Genomic DNA, 25600 nt, shown 5'->3' on the forward strand with positions numbered 1-25600 from the left:
GATGGACTCTTTCTGAACTTCTACAGGTACACAGCAAACAGATGGAGAAATGTGATCCTTCCTCAGATATCTTTGGAAACAGAGGCACTGGTGAGACTTCCTGACAATAGACTCTGTTGTGTCCACTTTGGTTCATCAGTGATAGTTACTCAGAGAAATATAGAGTTGCTTGCAAGTCTCAATAGTATCCTCTCTGATGTAGATAACAGAGTGGAATGTCTCCTGCTTCTTAATGTCTATGACCAGTTCCTTGGTTTTGCTGACACTGGGGTGAGTTTGTTGACCTGGCACCACCTAGTTGGCAGGTAAACCACTTCTCAGTAAACCATCTCATTGTTGGTGATCAGGCCCATGATGGTGGTTTCATTAGCAAATTTAACGACTGAGTTGGAGCCATGTCTGGTCACATGAAATATTGTATCTCTTCATGAAATGTATTTACATACAGCTCTAGCCCCCTGCGACCCTAAATTTGATTAAGCAGGATGGAGAATGGCTTTACTGTCATACAGTGGATTCAAAAAAGTATTCAGATCCTTTCACTTTCTGCATACCTTTTGCTGTAGATTTAATTTTAAAATTATAAATTCTCATCATCATCATCATATTTGCTTTAGTTATCTTTGTGGCAACTGATACTGCACATTGTTTAGAAGGCAGACACCTGTGCATAAAAGGGGTCACAAGCCATGAAATAGCTGCTCTTCATAATAAAACTGTGGTGAGACATAAATCAAGGCAAGGGTATAAAATCAATTCTAAAGCTCTGAGTGTTCCTAGGAGCACGGTGGCCTTAATAATTGTGAAACAGAATAAGTTTGGAAACCCCAAGACTCGTGTTAGAATTGGCCATCTAGCCAAACTAAGTAACCGGGCAAGAAGAACTTTGGTCACGGAGGTGACCAAAAACCCACTGGTCACGTTAACTGAGCGCCAGAAGTTCATAGCTGAGATGAGAGAACCTGTCAAAAGAGCAACAATCTCAGCAGCACTTCATCAATCAGGCATTTACGGTAGAGTGGCTAACCCCTACTTGTAGTTTGCCATACAGTATTTAAGGGACTCTTGAGTTTGTGAGGGAAAAAATTCTCTGGTCTGATAAGACAGAAATAGAACTCTTTGAGCAGAGCTCCAAGCACTATGTGTGGCTAAGAACAGGTGCTGCTCATAACCTGCCTAATGCCATGCCTACAGTAAAGTATGGTGGTGCTTCTCAGTGGCAGAACTGAGGGAAGGATGAATACAGCCAAATACTGAGAGGTCCTTGAAGAAAACAAATCACACACAACCTCAGACTGGGGTGATGGTTCACCTTTTAGCTCTACAATGACCAGAAGCACATAGCCATGACAATGCTGGAGTGGCTTCAGGACAAATCTCTGATTAATTTTGACTGGCTCAAACAAAGCCCAGACTTAAATGCCATAGAACATGTGTAGAGAGATCTGAAGATGGCAATTAGCAAACCATTCATATCCAATCTTACATCATTTGAGAGGATTTGTCAGGAAAAATGGAATGAACTACTCAAATCCAGGATTGCAAAGCTTGTAGAAACTAAACAAAGGAAGACTTGAAGATGTATTTGCTGCCAAAAAGGTTTCTACAAAGCACTGAATTAAGTGTCTAAATAATTATATGGATGAGGATTTGTTTTTGACTTTTAATAAATTTGCAAACCTTTCTGAAAACACGTTTCCACTTTGTTGTTATGGGTTATTGAGTGTAGACTGAAGGGCAAAAATGTCAAATTTAGGAAGTTAAAATAAAATCTATAACACAAAGTGTGCAGAAACTGAAGGGGTCTGGGTATTTTCTGAATCTACTGTATACTATGTGGCTCAGAACATACTGTACATCTAATTATATACAGTATGGTACATGTGCTATATATGAGATAAATGAAATAACTAATACACAATTTAATAAATACTGATAACCACAAACTTAATAAAAAAAAAAAGACTTGAAGTGGGCAGATCATTTAATACAAAATAGGTTCTAACCAACAATCTAAAAGAATTTCAAATATTCTTAAGCTGAAAAATAAGAAATGAATAAAAGATATAAAATGAAATATGAAGCATATTACAAAATTTATTAATTTATTTCTAGTAGGACTGACAAGGTCAATGCATTATTCACTGGCTATTCAAATCATTCTTTATGCAGCTCTCAATTCAAAACGCTGCTGGAAGAATCACTACCTGAAAGCACAAACACATAACTCCAGTTCTCAAGTCCTTACACCTGCTTCCAGTTAAACTCAGAACTAATTTGAAAAACTTCCTTCCTACAAATAAAGCTTTAAATGGCCAAGGCCCTACTTACTTTTCAGGACTTTTATCCTTATATTCAAACCAGAGTGTGCATTAGCCCTAGGTCTCCAGAACTGTGAGAATAAACTTCATACACAAATTCTTACAGTGGATAGCAGTTACACAGAACAACATACAGTGGAACGTCAGTTCACGACCATAATTCGTTCCAAAACTCTGGTCGTAAACCGATTTGGTCATGAAACGAAGCAATTTCCCCCATAGGATTGAATGTAAATACAATTAATCCGTTCCAGACCATACGAACTGTATCTAAATATATATATATTTTTTAAGTTTTTAAGCACAAATATAGTTAATTAAACCATAGAATGCACAGCGTAATAGTAAACTAAATTTAAAAACATTGAATAACATGGAGAAAACCTTGAACAACAGAGAAAACTAACACTGCAATAGTTCGCGCTATATCTTTAACTGCCTTCCTACCTTATGCGTCCAGCCCCCTCTCTCACGCTGCCTGTGTGTGTGCGCGGCGCGCTGCCTGTGTGTGTGTGTCTGTCTCTCTCATGCTGCCTGTGTGTGTGCGTGGCTCTCTCTCTCTCTTGCGCTGCCTATGTGTGTGTGTGTATCGCGCTCTCTGCTCTCTCTCTTGCTCGCTGCACAGGAAATGCACAGGGAGAGACTGAACATGTACAAACCGAAAGGGGAACTGGCTTGTTCGTATCCGAGGCAAAAGTTTGGCGAACCTTTTGGTCGTAAACCGATTTGTACGTGTACCGAGACATTCGTGAATCGAGGTTCCACTGTACCTGGTACTGCAGCTCTGTTTAGATACATTGGGTGAACAGTACTTGACTGATTTTTGGCTGAATGAAGTTTTTCTCAGAAAGTTTTTTTCTATTTGTGTGGCATTCCTGCCTCCCAGATTCTACAAAAATGACTGCAAATTTACAACAGAAGCAGTAGAAACTAACCTAAGCTGTGTGGTTAATTGTGATTAAAATTAGAGTTATATTAACATTGTACAGTAACTACATTTCAGCTTAAGATTTTACTTACCCTGCGGTGGGTTGGCACCCTGCCCGGGATTGGTTCCTGCCTTGTGCCCTGTGTTGGCTGGGATTGGCTCCAGCAGACCCCCGTGACACTGTGTTCAGATTCAGCGGGTTGGAAAATGGATGGATGGATTTTACTTACCTCTAGTTTTCAGCTGCAGAACATTTGCAATAAATACAATCAAAACATAAACAGCAATAAATTCAAATATTGCTTATAAACCGATAAATGCAATATTTTGTTTCTTAAATCAGCACATTGGGCCCTGTTTGAGTAGGATAATAATAACAAAAACACAAAATAAATCTTATTTAAAAATCTTGCAATTTTATTTGCATATAAAGGCTGCTAAATATATAATTACACAATAAATTTAAAGAAACAAAACGAAAAAAAAAATCTAAATTTAAAAAATAAAAAAGTAACTGAAGTCAGAAAAAGCCCAGTAGCATTTACAGTGGCAATGTTTAAACAACTATTGGCAACATTTTTTTGTGCTAGCAAGATTGCATTTACACACAGTGCAAAAAAATTTGAAAAAAAATATAAAATTAAAATTACAAACACATTAAGTTTTAAAAGAACAACTAAACCTTGTTTAGGTAGGTGTATAAAAGAAAACTATTTAAGCTAAACAAGTGCCCCCCACCCCAGCACAACATCATCATTCCCCCCCAGCCCCCTTCCATTACTTAGCAGGTATATTAAACAACAGCTGTGGATTTTTGCATTTGCAAAAATGAAACAATATTTCTTTGAGGTATGACATAATTTTCTCCAAAGGGGAAAAAAAAAATACGCATAAAAAATGAAACCATCTTGGCTGGATTAGTAATCTCACAAATTTGCCAAGCAATTGATAGACTGCAACCAGATGTATCTTGGTTTGTCCACAAATAGAGAAATAATGTAGTGGTACTCTGACAATAACAAGAGTTATACATTCATGGAGATATCTTCTGGAATCCAACTCTGTGCTTTTCTTTTAAACTTGAATTAAATATGAAGCCTCCATTTTGCAAATAAAATGAACGGTTTTCCTGTGCAATATACCAAGAGAACAGTATGACAGCAGTCGGTGAAGTCAGGTTTATTGTTAAAGTACTTGAAGGATGTTAGCTTCCTGCCTTGGGAACAAATGCAATAGCCCTGAAAATGGAAGGCAACCAAATTACAACTGCATTTATCAACTTATCCAGCAAATGTGAAATGAAAATCAAACAATAATATTAATAAAATAAAAAAAATATTATATATTTATATACTGTATATATATATTTATATATATGGCTGTTTTACAAATTCACAAAGCTTCATTCATGGAAGCCATTCTGTCTTTAACAGCATACATATTTCCCCAGCCTCTTTCTCTAGACAGTCGCCTGTAAATCTTTTATACTGACATTTTAAAAAAGGTCCAAATAACTGTGGAAAGAGGTGGTCCTTGGGATTTATTCCACTTTATCATTAAAATAGGAAAAGCTAATAAGTCGAATCGTCTACTCCGAGAGACAAGCTAGTGCTTCAGGATCCTTGAGGGTTTGGAAGGTCAAATATGATTGGAGGATTGGTTGGCTGAAAGCTGACTGTACAAGTTGAGGCATTGATGTATGTTGTGTAACCATCCGTCATTATGCCATAGCCTATGAGAGAGAGCAAACAACAAGCAACGTTAGAGCAAGAGGCCTGTGCGAAGTCCAAGTGTCATTTGTTTTACTAGTTAATGCAACCAAAACCAAAACATGGCATGCATGTGAAGCTCACCTTTTGCAAATTGCAGGGAGGAGTCTATTTTTAAGCCCAGATGGTTGGATTATTCATACCAAACATTTTGTGAAACTCCTATTTAGTCTTTATTTTTCCTCTAAGCCTAACAGAAGGCTTTAAGTGACTCCTCTGGCTAAGTGGATCAAGCTGGAAAAATACGGATTATACTAGATGGTGTCAGTCTAAAACTAATCAACTACAGCAGAAAAAGATTTTTAAAAACGTGCAAGTATTTAGGTCAGCCACTAATATTCCACCTCAGTTTACATACTTATTCAAAGCAGGAGAGTATTAGTCTGGATCTCTTACAAGTGTTATTGACACATACTGTATATTCAAAGACCTGCTGCCATCTAAATTCTTGATTCAGCACAGACTAAGCTACTCTGCCGTCTGTCTGGAATTTACACCAATGATACCATATGCTCCAGTTTCAAGACACTGCGTTCTGCTTCATAATCATTAACAAAACCTATCAGTGGAGTTTTCCCTTGTGGTATCAGTAGGCCTTTTAGCACTGCTTTATGCTGCACCTCACATGACGATTAAACGAGTAGCAGTAGAGCACTGGGAATAATCTCATATCTTTGTAAGAAGTAATGCTGCTTCCTTGATGTAAATAGACTAAAGCCACCTGCCAGCTACACACACTGACCTCCACTGGGCTTTGATGGCACAGAACAGCTGATAGAAACAATAAAGCTTAATCGTCACAAGCAATTTCATGACAAACTTTCACATTTATGATCAGTGACTTCTTAATACATTGTAAAGAAAAAATAAAAGTCACTGAGTAATAATCTACTAACAACCATACAGAATCTTAAATAGGTACAACATGCTTAACCTTAAAGTACTATTATTATTATTATAATACTGTGTGAGGGATGGCCGGCCTGTCATCCCAGCCAACACCCCCAGGCCACCAACTGTGACAATTAGAGGCACTGTCGACCCCTTGAACCCAAAGACCAAACGTCAGATACCAGATAAAATCCAAAACGTTATTTATTTTAATAATAATGTGCACAAAGCACCTACACTCCACAATACTCATTAATCAATAATCACAATCCTCCACTCCCAGACGCTTAGCCACCCTGCCTCCCAACTCAGCTCATTGTCTGGGGTTTCCCATAGTCTTTTTATATTCCCTGACCCAGAAGTGTTTCCAATCCCTCAGTCCATGTGATCTCCTATCACTTCCGGGTCAGATAAAAATCCTCTTCTTCATCCTGGAAGCATGTCATTTCCCTTGTCGCTTTGCCTATGACGTACTGCCAGGTTATAGGGCATGTAGAATTCCCTGAGCCTCCCTACAGCGTCTCCTGGAGGTCCCCATGGTATCCAGCTGGGCTGGTTGTAAAAACTACAAGTTCCATGAGGCCTGCTGGAATTCGGGGAACCTCTATGCCGCAGGGAGAGCTCCATCTGGCGGCCTGGGGGTGTTGGCTGGGATGACAGGCCGGCCATCCCTCACAACTGTAAATTAGGTAAATGATGTTATCTACCTAATGATTACACTTGTAACAACTGTTCACCTATAACTCCAGTAAAATATATTAAAAAATGTCAATATAAAATATTTAAAAAATTTTACATTCATGGAAAACTTTGTTTCTAGGTGTAAAGAGAATTGTCTGCAACTTAACATCAGCAAAACCGAGGTACTGGTTATTGACTTTTGCCTCACCAAAGAGCCTCTATGTCTGGTCACGATTCAGCGAGTGGATGTAGAGGTGGCCCACTCTTACAAGTACCTGGGCATCCATATCTATGACAGGATGGAATGGTCTCTGAACACAGAGGAACTATATAAGAAAGGGCAGAGTAGGCTTTTCTTACTTCGGAGACTGCCTTCCTTTAGTAAGGAAGTGACATCCTTCACATCGTCTAGAACTCTGTGATAGCCAGCACAATTTTCTATTCTGCGTAGTAGGTAGTAGCAAAAGCAGATAATGACAACAATGCTATTGTGAAAAATGCTGCACATCATCTCTCTGACACACTAACATTGAGGACTTTCAGTCAACAAATTATTAAGCAAAAGTGCATTAACAAATGCTACTGGGGCTCCTTTATACCAATAGCAATATACCTGCATAATGCCTAATTGGGACTTTCAAGTATACTTTTCTTTCTTTTTCATTTTTTCTTCCTTTTTACCCATTCTTTGTATGCGTGTATATTATATTATATATATATATATATATATATATATATATATATATATATATATATATATATATATATATATATATATATATATATATATATATATACGAGGGTTGTCTGGGTTCCGTGCGGAATTTTATCGTTTGTCAAGTGTCAGCCTGTCGAAACCTGTTCTGCTGTGTAGAGGGATTATTCAAGTGGTTGCATGTCTTTGTTCAGATGTTTTGCTCCCTCTCTTCCTTCAGAATGAACACGAGAAGCAAACGAACTGAGAGTGTGCAGCCGGCGCTAGCGGCGAAGCTCCCGACTCCGTGCGTGCGTGACTTTCGAGTGATGATTTTTTACGACTTTTCTGATGGTTTAATCTGCTCGGTGGAACGCACCATGTTTGCCATCTTTTTCAACATCGATGGCATTGTCGCATCAATTCCACTGATGGAGAGGAAAACTGTGACCTCTGAGTGGTACACCACTCAGTGCCTGCCTGACGTTTTTTCTGCGATGGCTAGAGGCCGGTCCAAGAACTTGCAAAGGCACTTTTTGCATCATGACAATGCGCCAGCCCACACGGCTAATGCAATGAAGCATTTCATTGAAGACAGTGGTGTCAACGTTTTGAACCCGCCACCCTACTCGCCTGATCTTGCACCATGTGACTTTTGGCTCTTCCCGAAGGTGACAGAACCCCTGCAAGGCCACAACTTCGAAACTCGAGAGGAACTGATTGCAGCTGTCAAACCTCCCAAAGACAGCCTTTCGCGAGTGTTTTGCGGCGTGGGTCAGAAGAGCCCAAAAGTGCATTGATGTTTAAAAAGGATCAAAGTACATGAGAAAAATAGAAAAAAAAATCCTTGGCTACTTATTTCAAGTGATTCCGCGCGGAACCCAGACAACCCTCGTGTGTGTATATATATATATATATATATATACACACACACACACACATATTTATTTAACTATCTATTTATGTATTTATTTAAAAAGCATCTGTAAAAAGCAAAAAAAAAAATCAGATCTATCTATCTATAAACCTCTGTAATACATTTCACAAATCAATAAAATGCAAATAGTGCTACCTTCTATAAACATTACTGTAGGTTAAAGCTGTGTTTTTCAACTTTTCCTGTGGCAACCAAAACCCCCCGAAGAGGCCTTTAAAATTCTGCTTGACTCCCCAACATAATGGGTAGGGAAGCTGCCTGAGTACAGGTTGAAGAGCAAGGGGCTGAGTTCTGAAGCTGGAGGAGAACATTTCTTTTAATGTCTTGTCTTTATACAAAGTTCTTGGGTATCAAAATCAATTATTATTATCATCACAATTTTACTATGTTTACATCATATTTACATATTTTTTGCTTATAAAATCTCTACAGAAACTTAATTTATTGGTAATAGAACACAGTATGAGAACCAAACTGGTTGGAGATAAAACTGAACACTTTTAAAAGTGGCATTTTATGAAAGCAATTTACACTGAATTTTACTAAAATGTAGGACAGCTGTGGTTGGTACACTCTCACTGAGAAACAGCTTACCTTCATGGATTCCTCCAAAAACATGTAGTTTAGGCCTCACTCGCCTCTGCACCGTGTTCAACAGCTCTACACAGCCAACCCTCTGCAGTTCCTTCGGGACCCAGTCTCGAAAACCTAAAGAAATTGTAACCAGACTGTCATATACTTCATAGACAGAATTCTTAAATACTGTACAACGACAGTTGACTTGCATGTGCTTATAAAGCTTTTCATGCCTCAGGATATGTTTATTTAGCTATTGTTGTCTTGGGATGCCTATGCCTTATTTTCTTTTTTTTATTTGTTAGTATTTTACACTCTACTATGCCACAAAAATGATTACCATCCATTGGCTAAATAATAAGTTTTGAAAACCACTGTTAAGTTTGTTGTCTTTTTAATGGGCAGTGATGGTGTACTGAGGAGATCTGATAAAAAGTGGCTAATGTTGCTGCTTTATATCTACAATTACCTAGATTCGATACCAGCCCAGCTGCTTACTGTGTGGAATTTGCATATCCTCCTTGTGTCTGTCACAGGTGTCTCATACTCATATATACGTATATTAAACAAATTTATCAACTCTAAACTGACCCAGTGTGAGTAAGTGTTGGTGTATGACTGGTTGCGCCAGGTGATTTATGAATACAATATTTAACCCCAAAATTTCCTTGTGCATATATTAGTATGAAATTGAAAACAAACCTGCTGCTGTGAAGTTTAAAGAAAATAAGTTCTGAAACAAATATCAATATTTATACAGTCCCTCAAATATTTCTTATGTTTCTGTATATAAACTGAGGTTCACATAGAAGAACACCTTAAAGTATTATATGTGCAGAAAATGTGATATACAGCAGGTACAATAGGTGGGTACAAATGGACAACTTCTTTTGCCATAATCCTATGTGAGATCAGTTAAATCTAAAAGTTAAGGTGAGTTTAAATGCAGTGAGGGTGACAAATGTGTCTGCGCTGAACATATCAAGTACATTAGAACAATCTAGATGAGAACAGGTCATTCAGCCCAGCAAAACTTGCAGTTTCTGTCCACATAATTCTTCTAAAAGAATATCCAGTTTAGTTTTGAAAGTCCCTAATAGTCCTACTGTTTAGCACACTACTTGGTAACTAATTCCATTGTGCTTATGGTTCTCTGGGTAAAGAAAAACTTCCTACACATAAATTCACAACCGATCTGACGCTGTTCGTTTTCAAATAATATTGCATTAGTGCGATGATGTTTTCACATATATTGTCTCTTTCTTTCAGGTGTGTAATAGAAACCACAGCATAGAGAGAAGTGTGTACATTGTAACAGGTACACATGTTGTAAATGTTGGAAGGACAATCCTTGCATGTGTGTGAACTGTTAACATTTGAATCTGATGATTGCATATAGCGCTGAACTTACTGCTCTGTACTATTCTTTCCTCTGCATTTAATGGAGTACAAAAGAAACAGCATACAGCAACATGTGGGGACTGGCAAGATCAGGGGAAAAAAACACATGGCCACTGATTACAAACAGCAAGATATTATGCGAATGAATATGAATAATATTGCATCCGTGCCACAAAGTTTTCCGAAATGTACTATACAGGTCATAAAACGAATAATTCCAAATTCTAGTTCCATTGTCTCAAAACACCACTCACATCTCTAGTTATTCCCAGTTTCAAATAAAAACTAACAGTGTCAGATCCCTGGGTGGGGGGGCCGTAGTATGTATCGTGATTGTGATTTAGAGAGAATAAAAGTGAAAAAAAAAGGTAACTTTTACAAGTCCTATAAATGTACACCGTGTGTTACAGACGCAAACCAAGTGTAAGTGTGTACTGTATAATATTAACAATAAGAGCAGCTCACTACTGAAAACAGCAAATATAGGAGCGAGTCAGGATCAAACCGGGGACTCTTGATTACAAGTCAGCAAATCTTACCACTGCGCCACGGAAGCTGTTGTCTTTTCCTTGAACCTTTTGTGAAAGTGATTATTTGATCTTTGGACTTCAGGCTTCATACATTAGTTTATTCCTACATTTTGTCATTTACTACTAAAATATGAAAATGTTTCTGTTTTAAATATGTGTTTACACAGATTAGTGTAGAAACGGAACACACATGAAGTGCGTGTGTTCCAAATAACGATCTATTATTTCCACTCTAAAATTCCACTTCACTCCCAGATAATCAATCAAGGCATGAGCTGGGAGAAGTTCGTGCATGTTCTAAGTCGGTGGGGGGATGGAATAGCCGACTGCTTGCTGCTTGGCTTTATCGGCACATTTACAGGACAAAAAACGCAGGCGGAGAGGTGCGAATGGGTTTAAGGTGGGCCGGATCTACGAGTTTTTTCATAGGCTCTGGTAATTCTAGTGTTAACATTAGAATCCCTGATGCCTGCAAAAATATTTGTAATGCTGGGCCACCTTAATTTTTCTAGCATCTCCTAATCTCTGCATTAATTGTGCACTGATAGCACCTTTTTTTTGCAAATGTGTCAATCGGACTGCAGGCAACCTGCAATCCCATCCCCCACCAAGGCAGCTGAAGTCAGACACAAAATACTCACAGCTGAAGTCTGTTTATCTGGGAATGCGGTGTCTGAAATGGTACAGGAAAATAATACAATAAAGTTGTTATTTGAAATGCATACATTTCAAGTGTGTTCCAAGTTTGCAACGATCTGTGTAAATGTAGGATGACATTTCTTGTGAGGCAAGAAATGTTGAACACGTAACTAAAACATAATTTTTTTCATATGTTACAGTAATTTTATTCAGTATTTACTACTAAAATACTAACAGAATCTCTTCGGGTCAGCTTTCACCTTATCTGCTATATTCCTCTCAAACTGTCTTTTGGCCTCTCTAATATGCTTCTTAATGGATGCCCTCATGTTCTCACACCCCCTACAGGTCACATTAAAGTTATTAGTCTTATACACCTTCTACAGCTGTTCTTTTTTTCATTTGCAGCTTCTTTTTCAACTCTTTGTTAACCCACTGAGAAGTTTTTTTTAAGATTCCTACTAATTCCAAATTTAGTTATGCACCTGTCCTGCATTATATGTAAAACATTTTAAAACTGTTCCACTGCTACTTAATTGTCTCTGCTCTTAGAAGCTTATCCTCTTACACTTTGCCACATCTGCTCAAAATTTGCCCTACCAAAGTTAATCTTTACAGCCTTCCAAAACACAGAGAACATGTATTATATTACGGTCACTTGACCCTAATGGTTCAATCACCTCTACACCCTCAATTCTATCCTGATTACTACAAAATACTAAATCCAGGCAGGCTTCACCCCACGTTGGTGCTTTAAAATACTGTATTAAAAAACAGTCAATGATTACTTCTAAAATCTCCTGCTGTTGTGCTCCTCTATATGCAAGGCTACCCTAGTTAATATTTGGGTATGTAAAGTTTCCCATGACTACAATATCACTGTGTAAACTTGCCTTTTTAATATTACCAAAAAGATGTGCATTTAAATTACAGTCTGCATTGGTCTATAACACATTCCTAAAATAAGAACTTGTTCCCTAATGTTTTCCAGACGAAGCCACATGTCCTCACTAAAGTGGAACTCATCATCCAACTGAAGAGGACTTGTGTTTAAATTCTCTTTGACATAAACAGCACCCCCTCACTTTCTGTTCTGTCTATCTTTCCTAAAAAATGTGTATCCCTCTATGTTATACTCATCCCCATCTTTGTTACTTAGCCGGGTTTCTGTTATTGTTATAATACCATAACTATGTTCCTGTACATACAACTGCAACTCACTTGTTTTATTTTTGATACTTCTAGCATAAAGGCAAGATATTTTTAACGTGTTAATCATTTTAAATTTGTATTTAAACATTGGGTTAGAATAGAAACACCACCTAGGGTTTTTATGAGCGACAGTGTCACAGAGGTATTGAAGAACGGGCCACCATTCAATAAACATCAAGTCAACAGCAATCAGAAATAAACTGCTGAAGATGAGTATGAGGGAGATTAACGTGACTAATGCAGAACAGACAGATGGGCATCAGTCAGCCAATTAACAGGAATTTTTGCAAGAGACATATCTGAATGCACAGCTTGTTCTGCCTTGTTATGGATGCAATGTGGCAGCCATGAGGATAGCAATTTTATAACGTCTCTGCGGAAAACAAGAAGGTATAAATGCAGCAGTCTAAGGGACACAAAAAAAAATGCAGCAGGAAAAGAATTGTTTGGGTTCAAGAATTTGGTTCCTACTTATTTACGAAGGTGGGAGAATCAGGATATAGCCAAAGTGCCAACACTAAGAGTTCATGTATCCACATTATTGGGGGTCAGAAATAGTGGGTGATGTAGATATACTGTGACTGTGCAAGGTATTTTTCCATGGCAAATACAAGGCTCCTTTGTACAATGAGAGCACCATTTGAATGCCACAGCTTATATGAACATTGCTACTTATCAGGTGTTTCCATTCATGGCAGTATATCTGTGAATTCATTTTTTTACCCCCCGTATGATAATAATCCATACTATAGCAAAATTCTGGGATCATTCCTAGAATATGACAGTGATGTTTGATTAGTACAATATCTTCCCTCAGCTGCCAAATTATGATTCAATCGAGTAGCTACATGATAGTATAAGATAGGGCAGAATAGGCAATTAAGAGTAGCTGTACATTAACAGTCCACAACTATGATACTGGCTGGAATTATTATGGTCCTGCACATGCACCAATCTGTTTAGTTAATGTGTGGTCATTTATTAATTCTGTCTTGAAAGAAAATGGAACAAACGTTCTCTTTAGTATAGGTATGTGTACTTAAAATGTGCTCACTCTGTATAAGTTGTTAAGCTTAAACTTCTTTTTGAACATTTATGCAAGTAAGGTTTGTTTTGGCTTGCTACACTTTATTTTTGGTTCCTCAATTTTTGCACTATAGGGATACTCTTATAATTTTGTGCAATCTTTAATGCCACATACAGTAAATGTCACTTCTTTCTAATTATTCTTATAAGTGATTTCTATAACATTTTCTGCATCAGATCTTCATTCAGCAGTGAGAACCAACCAATGATAAAAAAAAGAGGTCTTTGTTAAGAACAGTAACAAAAAATTGCAATTTCAAAAAGCAATACACGTGGGCCCTTTAGTCATACTGAATAATTACATCAGTAAACAATTTTTTATCTGATTTTGATTTGAAATCCCTGAATTTTTTAAAATTTATTGAAATAAAAAAATCATTTAATTAATTATTTGTAAAACTATAGAAATTTATAAATACACAAATAAGACCCTGATAAAATTGTACATTATCATCAGAAACAATTTACTGATCGCAGGAACTTTATGTTATGGTCACATAAGCAAAACTGCACACAACATGAAATAACCCTTGAAATGGTCATATTTACTCACCAAAGTTAAGAGAACATAGCAAGTCTGTTTTTTGATAAGTGAATTGTCTACTGTAGAGTGTTTTACTAATGGTATGCACCATCCGCACCACTCTGTGCAAAACTGTAACATTCATAATTTGAACAACTGCCTTACCAGACTCTGGTACAACTGGAAAACAAATATTGCATTTCTCATTTATAGAAAATGCAAGGAATTATTTCATATCTCATATCTTTTCCATTCTTGCCTGCAAAAAGTTCAGTATTACTGATCTAAAGACATTAGAAACATGGAAGCAAGTGTATAACAGAATGATATAAACTGCATAATTAACTTTTTGTGTGACTTAATACTGTATGTGTTGCAGATGCAAGACTTTAGTAATCCTTACACAACAGGTAACACATACACTGGGTTTTCTATTTGTCAGTTTCTGTAGCAGCCAGTTGTAATTGTTGCTTTTTGTTCACAAAAATGCTTTTTCACACTGAAGTAGAGCTGTCACTAGTCTTGCGGGGCAAGACGAGATTCTCAAATTAGACTACACATCTGGGGATAACACGTTAACGTGCAGTGAGTGAATAACGGTGAAATCCTGCACTGTAAAGGATACTCCCACAAGGATTTTTCCTAAAACATCCACCCCCAATGTTTCTAGTCCATACGTTTTATACTGCCGCAAGGGTATCAGGGAGAAAGCAAAAGATACTTAACAAAACACTTGATGCTGAGAAAATAAAAAGCCAAAATTGCTGTTACTCATTCAGGATCTCAGTAGCAGAAATTTACTGAAACTTGGTAATTAATTTACACATTGTAATGAGTGCTATGACAGTGAAAACAGAAAGACAGACACACTCACTTGTAGATCACTGCAGCTACTGGGTTCCGCACTTTTGAGAAGTGTCCCTGTCTGTTATGATCTATCTGTCATCATAGCTATTACACAACTATATGACATAACAGTAGCAAATAGAGTTTAGATAAGTATTGTGGTCTATGGGTATACAATGAGTTAAAACGCTGTGGCTATGTTGTCATGGCTTGTTTGCATTTCCAATTAGACAGGTTAAATTTCTTTAGTTTATCATTTAGTTGCGCAGTCAGAAGGTGGATGTTGTGCAGCCTTCATCCTGATTTTTCTGGTGTTGTTATGCAGATTCGTTGATTCGGGTGTTTTGAACATGAAACTGAATCTCCTGGGGCTCTTTGGTATCAGCTCTCTTAATAGCAGTGTGATAAACAGTATACTTCAAATAAATATTTTGAAGTTCATATTGTCACAGGCATAGCTTCTAGTTCTTTCCAGCATATACTGACTGCTACACTATTGTTGTAATGCTGAACAACAGAGTGTAAACACAGCACTTGCCACAACATATCATTCACATTTATCATTTGTCTATTGATGCCATTGAATTCCAATGTATAATGTGATGCTACAGAAAGTGTTTTCCCTTGCAACAGGTTAGGTTTATTTTTAGAAGTGACAGGGCGTTTTCATTGGTGGCGCCGAGGCTGTGGAATGCCCTCCCTGATTACCTGAGAGCCCCACAGTCGACTGAGGCCTTTAAGCGAAACCTAAAAACTCATCTTTTTAGAAAGTCATTTTGTTAAAGTATTTTATAGACTCTTCTGTTCTTTTTTTATTTTATTATTCTATTTTTACTCTGTAGCACTTTGGGATTGCTAAAATATAAAGTGCAATATAAATAAAATTTATTATTATTATTATTATTATGTACAAATCGGGTTACGATCAAAAAGTTTGCCCAAATTTTGCATCTGTTCACGACCACACGCTCTGGTGGTGAACAAAAACACTGGTGGCCAGTTTTCCTACGCGCGTTCGTATGCACCAATGATTTCCCATTCTCCATTTCCCATTTTCTTTTGTTTGCATATACAGGGCCTAACAATGCAGCTGATGTTGCAAAAGGAGTTATAATGTTAACGAAGCAGAGGCATCAAGGGCTGGAAGAGGTGGAAAAATTGTTGCTAGTGTGGTTGAACGAAAAGCAACTTGCAGGGCATAGCATAAGTGAGCTGATCATATGCGTGAAAGGATGGAAGATTCATGGCGATTTGCTGAAAAAAAATCCTTCTTCGAGTGGCGAATGTGAGGAATTTAAAGCCAGTAGAGGATGGTTTGAAAAGTTTCACAAGAGAAGTGGCATTTAATTTTTTTCCCTATTCTTAAAACTCATAAAAAAAGTGTTTACAGCAAGCAGTTCGTAAGGGTCTAGCACAAACTCTTACAATGTTAAGTTTTCTCTGTTGTTCAATGTTTTCTCAGTGTTATTCAATGTTGTTATATTTAGTTTACCATTACACTGTGTATTCTATGGTATAATTAACTATTTTTGTGCTTAAAAAATATATATTTACATACAGTTCATACGGTCTGGAACGGATTAATTGTATTTACATACAGTCTTATGGGGAAATTACGTTCGGGTCATGACCAAATCGCGTCACGTCCAGAGTTTTGGAATGAATTACGGTCGTGACCAGAGGTACCACTGTACATTTATATGTCTAATAGTGTTTTTAGGAGACATTTTGATTATAGATGCTTCATCAGAAACCAAAGCTTGCTGTCTGTTTGACCAGGTTAACAAGAGCACCTCTGATCTTTGTAGTTCAAAGTTGCTGCCCCTACTCTAAATACCACCATCATAAGGAGCTGAATTGGTTTAGAAATGTAACACTCAGTGAGCCTTCTAATTGTCCGCACCCTGTTTTAAGAGCAATTCACCCAAGGTTGTCTTCAGAGGTGTATATTAGATGTCTGGCTTCAGCAAGACTAGGCTGTCACAAACAAAGAGATGTGTCAAGCAAAAAAAATATCCAATTTATTCTGGTATCTTTCAGCCCAACATATGCTAAATAAAAACAAAACAAATTTCAGCTACCTTTTACAGTGTTACAAACACAGCATATACTTATAAACATTTGAATACTACCAAATGAAATCGGAGTGTTTCATTCTGAAAGTCTGCATTTCAAAGTTACTTTACATTTTTAAGCTATGGCAGTGACATTTTCTTCTAGTTTTTTATTTGATAAAACTTATCTGAGAAACTGAATTAAACTTTATCTGATATGCCTAAAATGAGATCATAATTTTTCAAATTGATAGCACTGCCACAGTAAATGTGATTTAAAATGAACCTAAAGTATGCTCATAGATATTATAGAACTGTAGCTTTCACATAAATGACACAGTAACAGACAGAAAATATCCCTTATACACATAATATACTATATATAATTAGAGTCTGAACATCAAGTGTATACAGCTGGTAGAAGCTGCTATAAAATAATTTCAAAGATTAAGTAGATTTATTGCAAAAATACAATTAAAAGATTTTTAAAGCTGATCTGGAAATTATGAAAACCTACCAAGTGGAGGTCCATGTGTCATTAGGATGTCAATGCCCTCAGGGATTAGATTCCATTTATCCAAGAGTGACTGACCTCTAGGCAAGTTAAAGCCCCACCCATTGAACCAGGGTGTCCTAGCAGAGGAACAAAGGAAAAAAAGTTATCATGGCATTAGTGTTTTGGGTAATAAAACTCTTCAAAGTTTTTTTTACTTCAAAGAAAAAAGGCATACTTTTTGTTTAAGTCAAGAAAGGAAAATGGAATTAACTTAAGATGGCAAATGCAAGGAGTTCCAAAAGACCATTCACATGCATTTTTAATGTTGTTCCCTATGGCTGAATTTTTCATGGAATCTTATTCAACTATTCACAAAAATGTCCTAAAATTTTCAAGTTGGTAGGACATCATGGAGACAAGAAATGAAGGTAATATAAGTAAATGTGATGCATGCCAACAAGTGAATTTCTCAGATGAGAACAAACAAGTGTGCATGCTTTACCACATTTTAATTGTGGTTTATCAGTGTCACAAGGCTTCGAGAAGCTAGAGGCTCATGTTGGCGAAAACGCATAGAATCAGAGAACTGTTCAGAAGTAGTTTATCCAGATTCAGACTTTGACACAAAGAAATGCTTGCCTGAAGTTTTTGAATAATCTCAACTGAAGTTATGTCAAGTGCAAGTTGAGCGACTGGCTCCTTCACATCAAGCCACCAAGACCATCCTCTTCATTGGTGGCTCTGGGAATAACCTTTCTGATACCCCACTCTACTGGCCTGACCTGGCCATTTGTGATTTCTGGCTCTTCCCCAAAATCAAGTACAGTGTTCATGGAAAATGTTACGAGAATCGAGAAGATGTGATCAAGGTAGTGAATGAAGAGCTGGAAAAGGTGGAAAAAGATAACTTTTGGGAATGTTTTGAAAAATGGATCCACAAATTGCAAAAGTGCATTGAGGTTGCTGGTGATTATTTGGGGAAGCTGAGAATGAATAAGGTTTATGAGAATAAAAAAAACAAAAAATAGGGATTATCTCTTTTATTTCTATTAAAGCGAATGGCATTTTGGAACTCTCTTTGTATTTATAATAATTACATACGATTATTAAAAAAATAATTTTTGTGTGAAGTATTCTTTTAATATGTTACACATCTCCTCTAGTTTGTAGTGATAGCTGAGAAAAAAAAATAATCTCATGTTTTCGTGGAGAACAGACAAAGTTTCTGATAGAACAGGACCCAATAGTGACCAATCCTTGATAACAGCATAATTAAAAAGTCCATGACACAATTTCATGCCACTAGCCAGGTTTCCATCCAAGGAGTTTTTGCGAAAAAATATTTAGCGCTTCAAATTTTTTTACCGATATAGCTGATGGAAATGCTAGTTATAGATAAAATGTTGTACATGTCGACATAATATTTTTCCGTTTAACTTTAGCGCTTAAATTCCATATCGATACTTCAGATGTCGCAAAAACTACATTGGAAACACTTTTTGTCGGAAAAAAGGGCTTTAGCGCAAATAAATGTGTCACATTTTCATCACGTGCAATCAAAACGAGAATGGCGGAGCGGTTCTCATGGTCTGATGAAGAGAGTTTTTTTTTGATTAAACGTCGTTATTTTGTATTAATTTAAATTTCAGTTTTAATTAAAAACCTTAAGGGAAGCAGGTTACAGTACTAATTCAGTTGTTATCGCACTGAGAAGAGACGTTGAAAGGTAGGCTCACCTGTACAGATCCGATGCTGCAAACACAGCAGCATCATGGGCACTTCCAGGAGTGCCAACGCAAATGTCTCGTATCATGCACCTGTCATCAACAAGGGCCTGGAGAACAATAGATGGCCACCCTTCGCGATTAATGTAATCGCGGCAGCCTTCCGTCGGGGGAAGAATAGGCACATGCGTGCCATCCAGCGCACCGTAAATCTGTGGCACAAGATGCACCAAGGAATTGCGGTATGCAATTTCATTGGCCTCCGCTACAGTCGGAAGTCTGATATAACGCCGCATTAATTTTTCTTTAATAGCGGTGCACACAGCATATACACATCGATGGACGGTAGTTTTACTAACCCCGAAAGTTTCTCCAACTACTCTATACTCGGCGCAGGTTGCCAACTTGTAAAGGGCGATGGCAATCCGCTTTTGGGTTGGAACCGGTGGTCGGTGGCAACCTGTGATGGGCGCAACATCAGGACTGATGAATCCACACAACATCTCAAACGTCGGCCGTGTCATTATAAAATGTTGCAGCCAGAGATTTTCTGTGAAGTGTCTCTCCACCACCTCCTCCCAGAAGGTCTTATTCCGTCGTCTCTCCCATACCCGTGGGTTTCGTCGCACTGGGGTACTTTCTTCGAGCTCTAGGGCTATCAGACAAGCAACTGCTTCATTCTGCTGTCGTCTTCGGATATTATGTACAATTCCAATTATTTGTGAAACTGAAATAACAGTAAGCTGGCAAATTTCAAAAAACTGTCTGAATAATCTCTCCATTTCTTTGTTTCTTTGTTTAGTGGAGGGGGTGTAACGTGGAAAACAAAAGGTAGATAATTTGCGACATACACAAAATTATGTATGGAAACGGCTCAAAGGCAGATTTTTTTCGCGATACAACAAAAGTTATGCGACAGTTCGTTTTGGGGGGGGGGATGACGTCATCACGCACACCATTTTATCGATAAAAAGCCAGTTTAATGGAAACAGGCTGGAGACAGCAAATTTCGCACATTTTTTTTACGTATATTCTGTTTGTCGATAACAAAACGTCGCAAAAAACTGGATGGAAACTTAGCTACTGATGGTGCATAATCAACATGATATGTGTCCCAGTTTCATGGGCATAATGTGTAAAATGCATGTGTTTTTTGTTAAAATATAGTTAAATAATTAATTCTGGGAAATGAAAGTGGTCCACAAAAAGAGAGACCCTTCACATGGGATTGTGTTTTTGAATTAAAGATCTGCCTCTCCCCCTTATTCATTGGTTAAGAGTGCTGTCTTCAATACAAAAGTGTGACCCTGTGCATTTTGTTTTGCTAAAATATTAAGTAGATACTTCCCAAATTATCAGTGTGTACATCATTCAATGTCAGAAGTCTTATTTTCACCTCCAAAAGATTCTCTCCTGACTCTTCAGGTTATTACATGCTGATTTATTATTTGATATGATTATTTATATGCTGATAATTTGGGAACTATTTAAAAATATTTTAGCAATAAAAAGTATTTGTTTTGCACGTTTTGAGCTAGCAGCTGGATAAAAGACATGTGGATTATGCAGCTGAGACGTTTTGCTCTTTCATCATGGACTTTTTCACATTGTTGTTGTGCAGAGCTAGTGACTGTTGAATTCTGTTATGTGATAAACTTTGTTCTCTCCATTCTGTATGTAAAGCGGAGATAAATTTTTTTTCTTGGCCACCACATACAAAGTACATGGGGTACGTTTTTATATATATTATATATACACACACACATATGAGTATTCCTTAAAACAATTAACCAACACAACACATTAGCCCATTAATTAACAGCTGGTATTTATCATTCAATAATACCAATGGAAAAACTATTACAGTACTCAAAAGTGCTTTTTCTATTTGCATACTGATGAATTAGTAAGCTGGTCAGAGAGGGGTCATTCTGTTTGTGCAAACAATGGCAACAAATCCCACATACACATTTTCTAGCTGAGCAACTTGCTGAGAGTCACACAAGTGGATGGAAACACTAGCTGAAACAGAGACCAACTGGCTTAGAATCAAGTTCCCTGGCCATTAGCTACCACTATTTACAATGATGGGAATATCCACCTCCATAAATTTACATCATAAAAGCTGTGATATCTGCCACCTTTAATGTCAGGCAGTTGCTAGATATTAAATTCTGGCACACACGAAAATGTTACATCTATCTTTGATAATATTCAGGTTGGGTAACTCCTAATAAGATTAGTATAAACATTATAATGAGCACTGACATTTATAATACTAGAGAAACCAGAAGAGGTTAACCAACTAAAGCCTTTTACTTTTAGATTGAGCTCCTGAAATCTGCTGGAACATATTTGTGGCAATGTTTATGCCTTGGAGAAATACATAATACTGTATATGCACAACAAAGTGGAAGAAAAAAAGTATTGAGCAAAACACTTCGGAGATAAAAAAGCATTGGATGCACAGAAAGGTAAAACCACTTGAAAACAACTTTTGCATCAAGCACAGAGGAAAATTAAATGCTTATTTACACACTAGGATGCAGTTTGTGAGAACCTCACTGTAATGAGAGTGCAACTCCTGTTAGTGGAATAAGACCAGAGAAACCAAAAGCAAGATAAAGAGCCTAGATAGAAAGTTAAAATATTGCCATGCTATATCATTAAGTTAGGTTCCAGTTTCATAAAATGCCTGTTAAATGAGCAAGCCAATTTATTAACAGTAGGATGTTTCAACTTTTATTGTATTTGATAAAACCTTACCAATCCACACTAAAGAAGGGTAATAGTAGCTTCCTGGGCTAAAGGCAAATTCCTTCACCCTTCCTTTTCTTCACAACAAATAATAAGTATAAGGTCACAGGTTAGAACTCAGAATAGGACTGGTCTATTGTGTGTAATACAAACAACATTATTTACTCAAGAACAGAGCATATAAACAGCATTTTAATATTTTCATTTCAACATTTCCTTGAAATGGCTCTGGATTACCTGCATGCATGCCTGCAAAATCATGCCAGTCTGAAAACAAAACAAACAAACAAACAAAAAAAAACAATAATAAGTCGAAGACAAATTGTATGAAGATGTAAGGAATTAAAAAAAAAACTGATAAAATCACGAAAAAAACAAAATGTTTTATTTATCTTTGGGGTGGCATGGTTGCACAGAAACCTTGGTTCAGTACCTTCTTTGATCACCATATGGAGTTTGCATATTCTCTCCATGGCTGGATGCATTTTGCCTATTTTTCCTCCATGTCCCAAAGATATGCCAGTTAACCTAAGTGTGCAAAGGCACCGTCAAATGTTGATTTTTTTCTTAGAACACACTAGGGATTAGTTACGTATGCTCTGTGATGCAGCATTGGAGAAAATTATAGATGAACATTTATCTACTGATTTGTGTTCACACAAGCCTCTGGAGAAACGTATTGGGGTTACAGAGTGTGTAGGAGCCCTACAGTATAAGAAAATCACTGCTAGCTATTGTTTTTTTGCTGTAGTGTCAAAATCCAAAAATGTCTTTTTTAAAGAACAACATAAACAAAGAAATACTTACAGATATATTAATACATTTTTACACCATTGTCTTGCTAATTTATATCCATCCTTATCACTACTGCTAAAATACATAACTACAATACTGTTAGTGAAAGTATGACACCAATGAGATCTGTTGAAAATACTATGTCCATCTGGTGGCTGAGAACCAAGCCATCTGCAGAAAAAACAAAATTAAATACACAAAGCAGCATGAACTCCAACAAGCATTACTGTTCATTTTGCAACAAACATCTTTGTTTTATATTTTGGTCGCTGACATCTGGCTGCACAGACAGATTTAAAGTGCTGCAAAAGTTTTTTTTTTTTTTTCCTGGAAAAAGTACGGGATAAGGAGCCCACTATATTTCACTGCAGCACAAAACAGGATGTGTATCTACAGAAGTAAGCTATTTGAATCATTTAGTCTCCATGCCCGTTGTGTCGCAATGTAATCTGTCTGAGAGGGGAAGCAAAGCAAGAAACACTATCTTAGCTCATTGACAGCATGCTGTGTCAGAAACAGAGAGGTCATTACTATGGATGATCACTCGACTTACTGTGATACATACATAGGGAACATACTGTAACTAAGTTGTTCTATAGTTTATATCAACATATACCCTAAACTTGCACCATTACATTCAACAACAATTTTCACTTCTATGGCACCAAAGAGGCAGTGAGATTTATGTTTTGTATAGCATAGATGTAAAAGAGAAAATAAAAGTAAAGATATTTTTGCACATGCAACATTTTAAGTGTATAGCCCTCATCAGGTGTGGACATGGTGGTTCCAAAAGTAAAACAAAAAGTAAAAAAATTACCTGCACAAATCTGTTTGAAATAACTCTTGTTTCTGGAAGAAAGCATTTCCTCTTGATGTAAAATTAATATTATGAACAAAGAAGGCAAATTTTGTAATCAGTATTTTCTCAAACAAAGGAGCCTCTGTTTGGGTAACAATGGACTTCATAACCAATAAGAAAGGACTAATAAGGATTAGGTATCACGGTCTTTGTTCATATGAGGCCTCTTTGATTGAGGAAACTCAACAGGTTCAACAAGCATGTATGCAACTAGGGAATGGGAGACTTGACATGAGTAAGGGAACTTGCTAAGCACCATGACTCAACTGATTTTCGTCAAATTTCCCACAAATAAAAGAAATTCTATTGGGGTTTTTGTTCTTTAAAAATTAATTAATTAAATGTTCAGTGAGATTTTAAATGCTTTACTGAGAGAGAGAGAGAGAGAGAGAATATATGCAATACCATGTTTGTTCTTTTGTTAATTCATACACTGTTAGAAGATAAAACAAATAATGAACTGGGTTGTTTGTGATTTATTTTAAATGGGATGTAAAGATGAAAATCTAGAAAAAGCATGACATAAACTTGCTCATACAATAAACTGTAACCATCTTTCACTCTGCTGATTACTAACAGCAATTAAGGACTACACAATATGTGTTGAAAGAATGGGGTTTCAGATGAGTCAAGGTGGGGTAGAAGGATTTCATTTAAATGAAGAAAGCTAGTAACAGTACAAAGCAGCAACTTATCACAGTGTCATGGTTAACACTAGAATCCCTGAAGCCTACGAAAAACTTGTAATCTCGGCTCACCTTAAATTCCTTCGCACCTCTACAGCAAATAGCCTGCTATCCCACCCCCCACACCCCCCTCTCGATGGAGCTCAACTTGGGAAAAAAGTTCTCCCAGCTCAAGGCTCCTTAGCTACGTGTGAGGTTCCTGGATTTGTATAGGGTAAATAATACAGTATATCGCTATTTGGAACACATGTATTTCATGTGCGTTCCATGTCTACAATGATCTGGGTAAATGTAGGATGAAAGGAAATGTGAAACAAGAAATGCTGAAAACATACCTAAAGCAGAAACTTTTTCCATGTTATACTAATAATAACATGAATCTAGTTTAGAAGGTTCTATATACTGTAAAGGAAAATATAGGAAACACAAAAGTTTGAATTCATATAGAAAACAAATAACAATATAAACATAAAATACACAAAATACAAGAAAACCCTAGAAATCGTAATTTGTGGTACAAAAGTATATCATCCTAAACTGAAAGAAGGGTCTGTTTGTCAGGGTAAACAAAATATCTTCCAGAAAAAAAGTTTTTTTTTTTTTTTATAAAAATGATTTAACACTAGAATTACCAGTCTATGGAAAAAACTCGTAGACACGTCCCACCTTAAATCGCTTCGCACCTCTCCATCAGCGTCTTTTGTCCTGTAAATGTGTCGATAAGCAGCAAGCAGCCTGCTATCACATCCCCCACCGCCGCACAGTTTTCTCAGCTCAAGTCTGTTTACCTGCATGTCAGTTGCTTGCAGTTGTATAGAGTGAGAAGTTAAGCAAAATGACACCTTTTATAAATACTATATCGTTATTTGGAACACATGCATTTCATGTGTGTTCCATGTCTACAACAATCTATGTACAGTAAACACATCGTTAAAACAGAAACGTTTTTCATGTTTTAGTAATAATTGACAAAATGTAGACATGAAGTGTATAATGTGTTAAGCCTGAATTCCAAATATCAAAAAAACACTTTCATAAATGGTACAAATATAACAGAACAAGTGAGCTTCTATTCAAGAATATAACTGCAGAAAAAGAACCCACGTTAGGGTGCGATATTGACACGCATTTGCTATGACCGCTTCGGTGGTGCAACGGTATCAGCTGTTGACTGATAATCAAAACTTCACAG

General features: G+C 36.9%; 1 protein-coding gene across 1 annotated transcript in view; it reads right to left on the bottom strand.

Annotated features, from left to right (window-relative positions):
* Positions 1-3739: 3739 nt before the first annotated feature.
* The window catches only part of LOC114645938 (metallophosphoesterase MPPED2), a 294515-nt gene continuing 272654 nt past the window's right edge, over positions 3740-25600 (bottom strand). Inside the window, exons 5-7 of the mRNA XM_028793865.2 lie at positions 17606-17721; positions 8816-8929; positions 3740-4981 (exon numbers count right to left, since the gene is read on the bottom strand). Coding sequence (XP_028649698.1) covers positions 4863-4981; positions 8816-8929; positions 17606-17721 — 349 coding nt within the window. The 3' untranslated portion in view covers positions 3740-4862. The remainder of the gene's footprint in view (positions 4982-8815; positions 8930-17605; positions 17722-25600) is intronic.

The sequence above is a fragment of the Erpetoichthys calabaricus genome, chromosome 2, assembly GCF_900747795.2.
Source record: "Erpetoichthys calabaricus chromosome 2, fErpCal1.3, whole genome shotgun sequence".
Taxonomy (NCBI): Eukaryota; Metazoa; Chordata; class Cladistia; order Polypteriformes; family Polypteridae; genus Erpetoichthys; species Erpetoichthys calabaricus.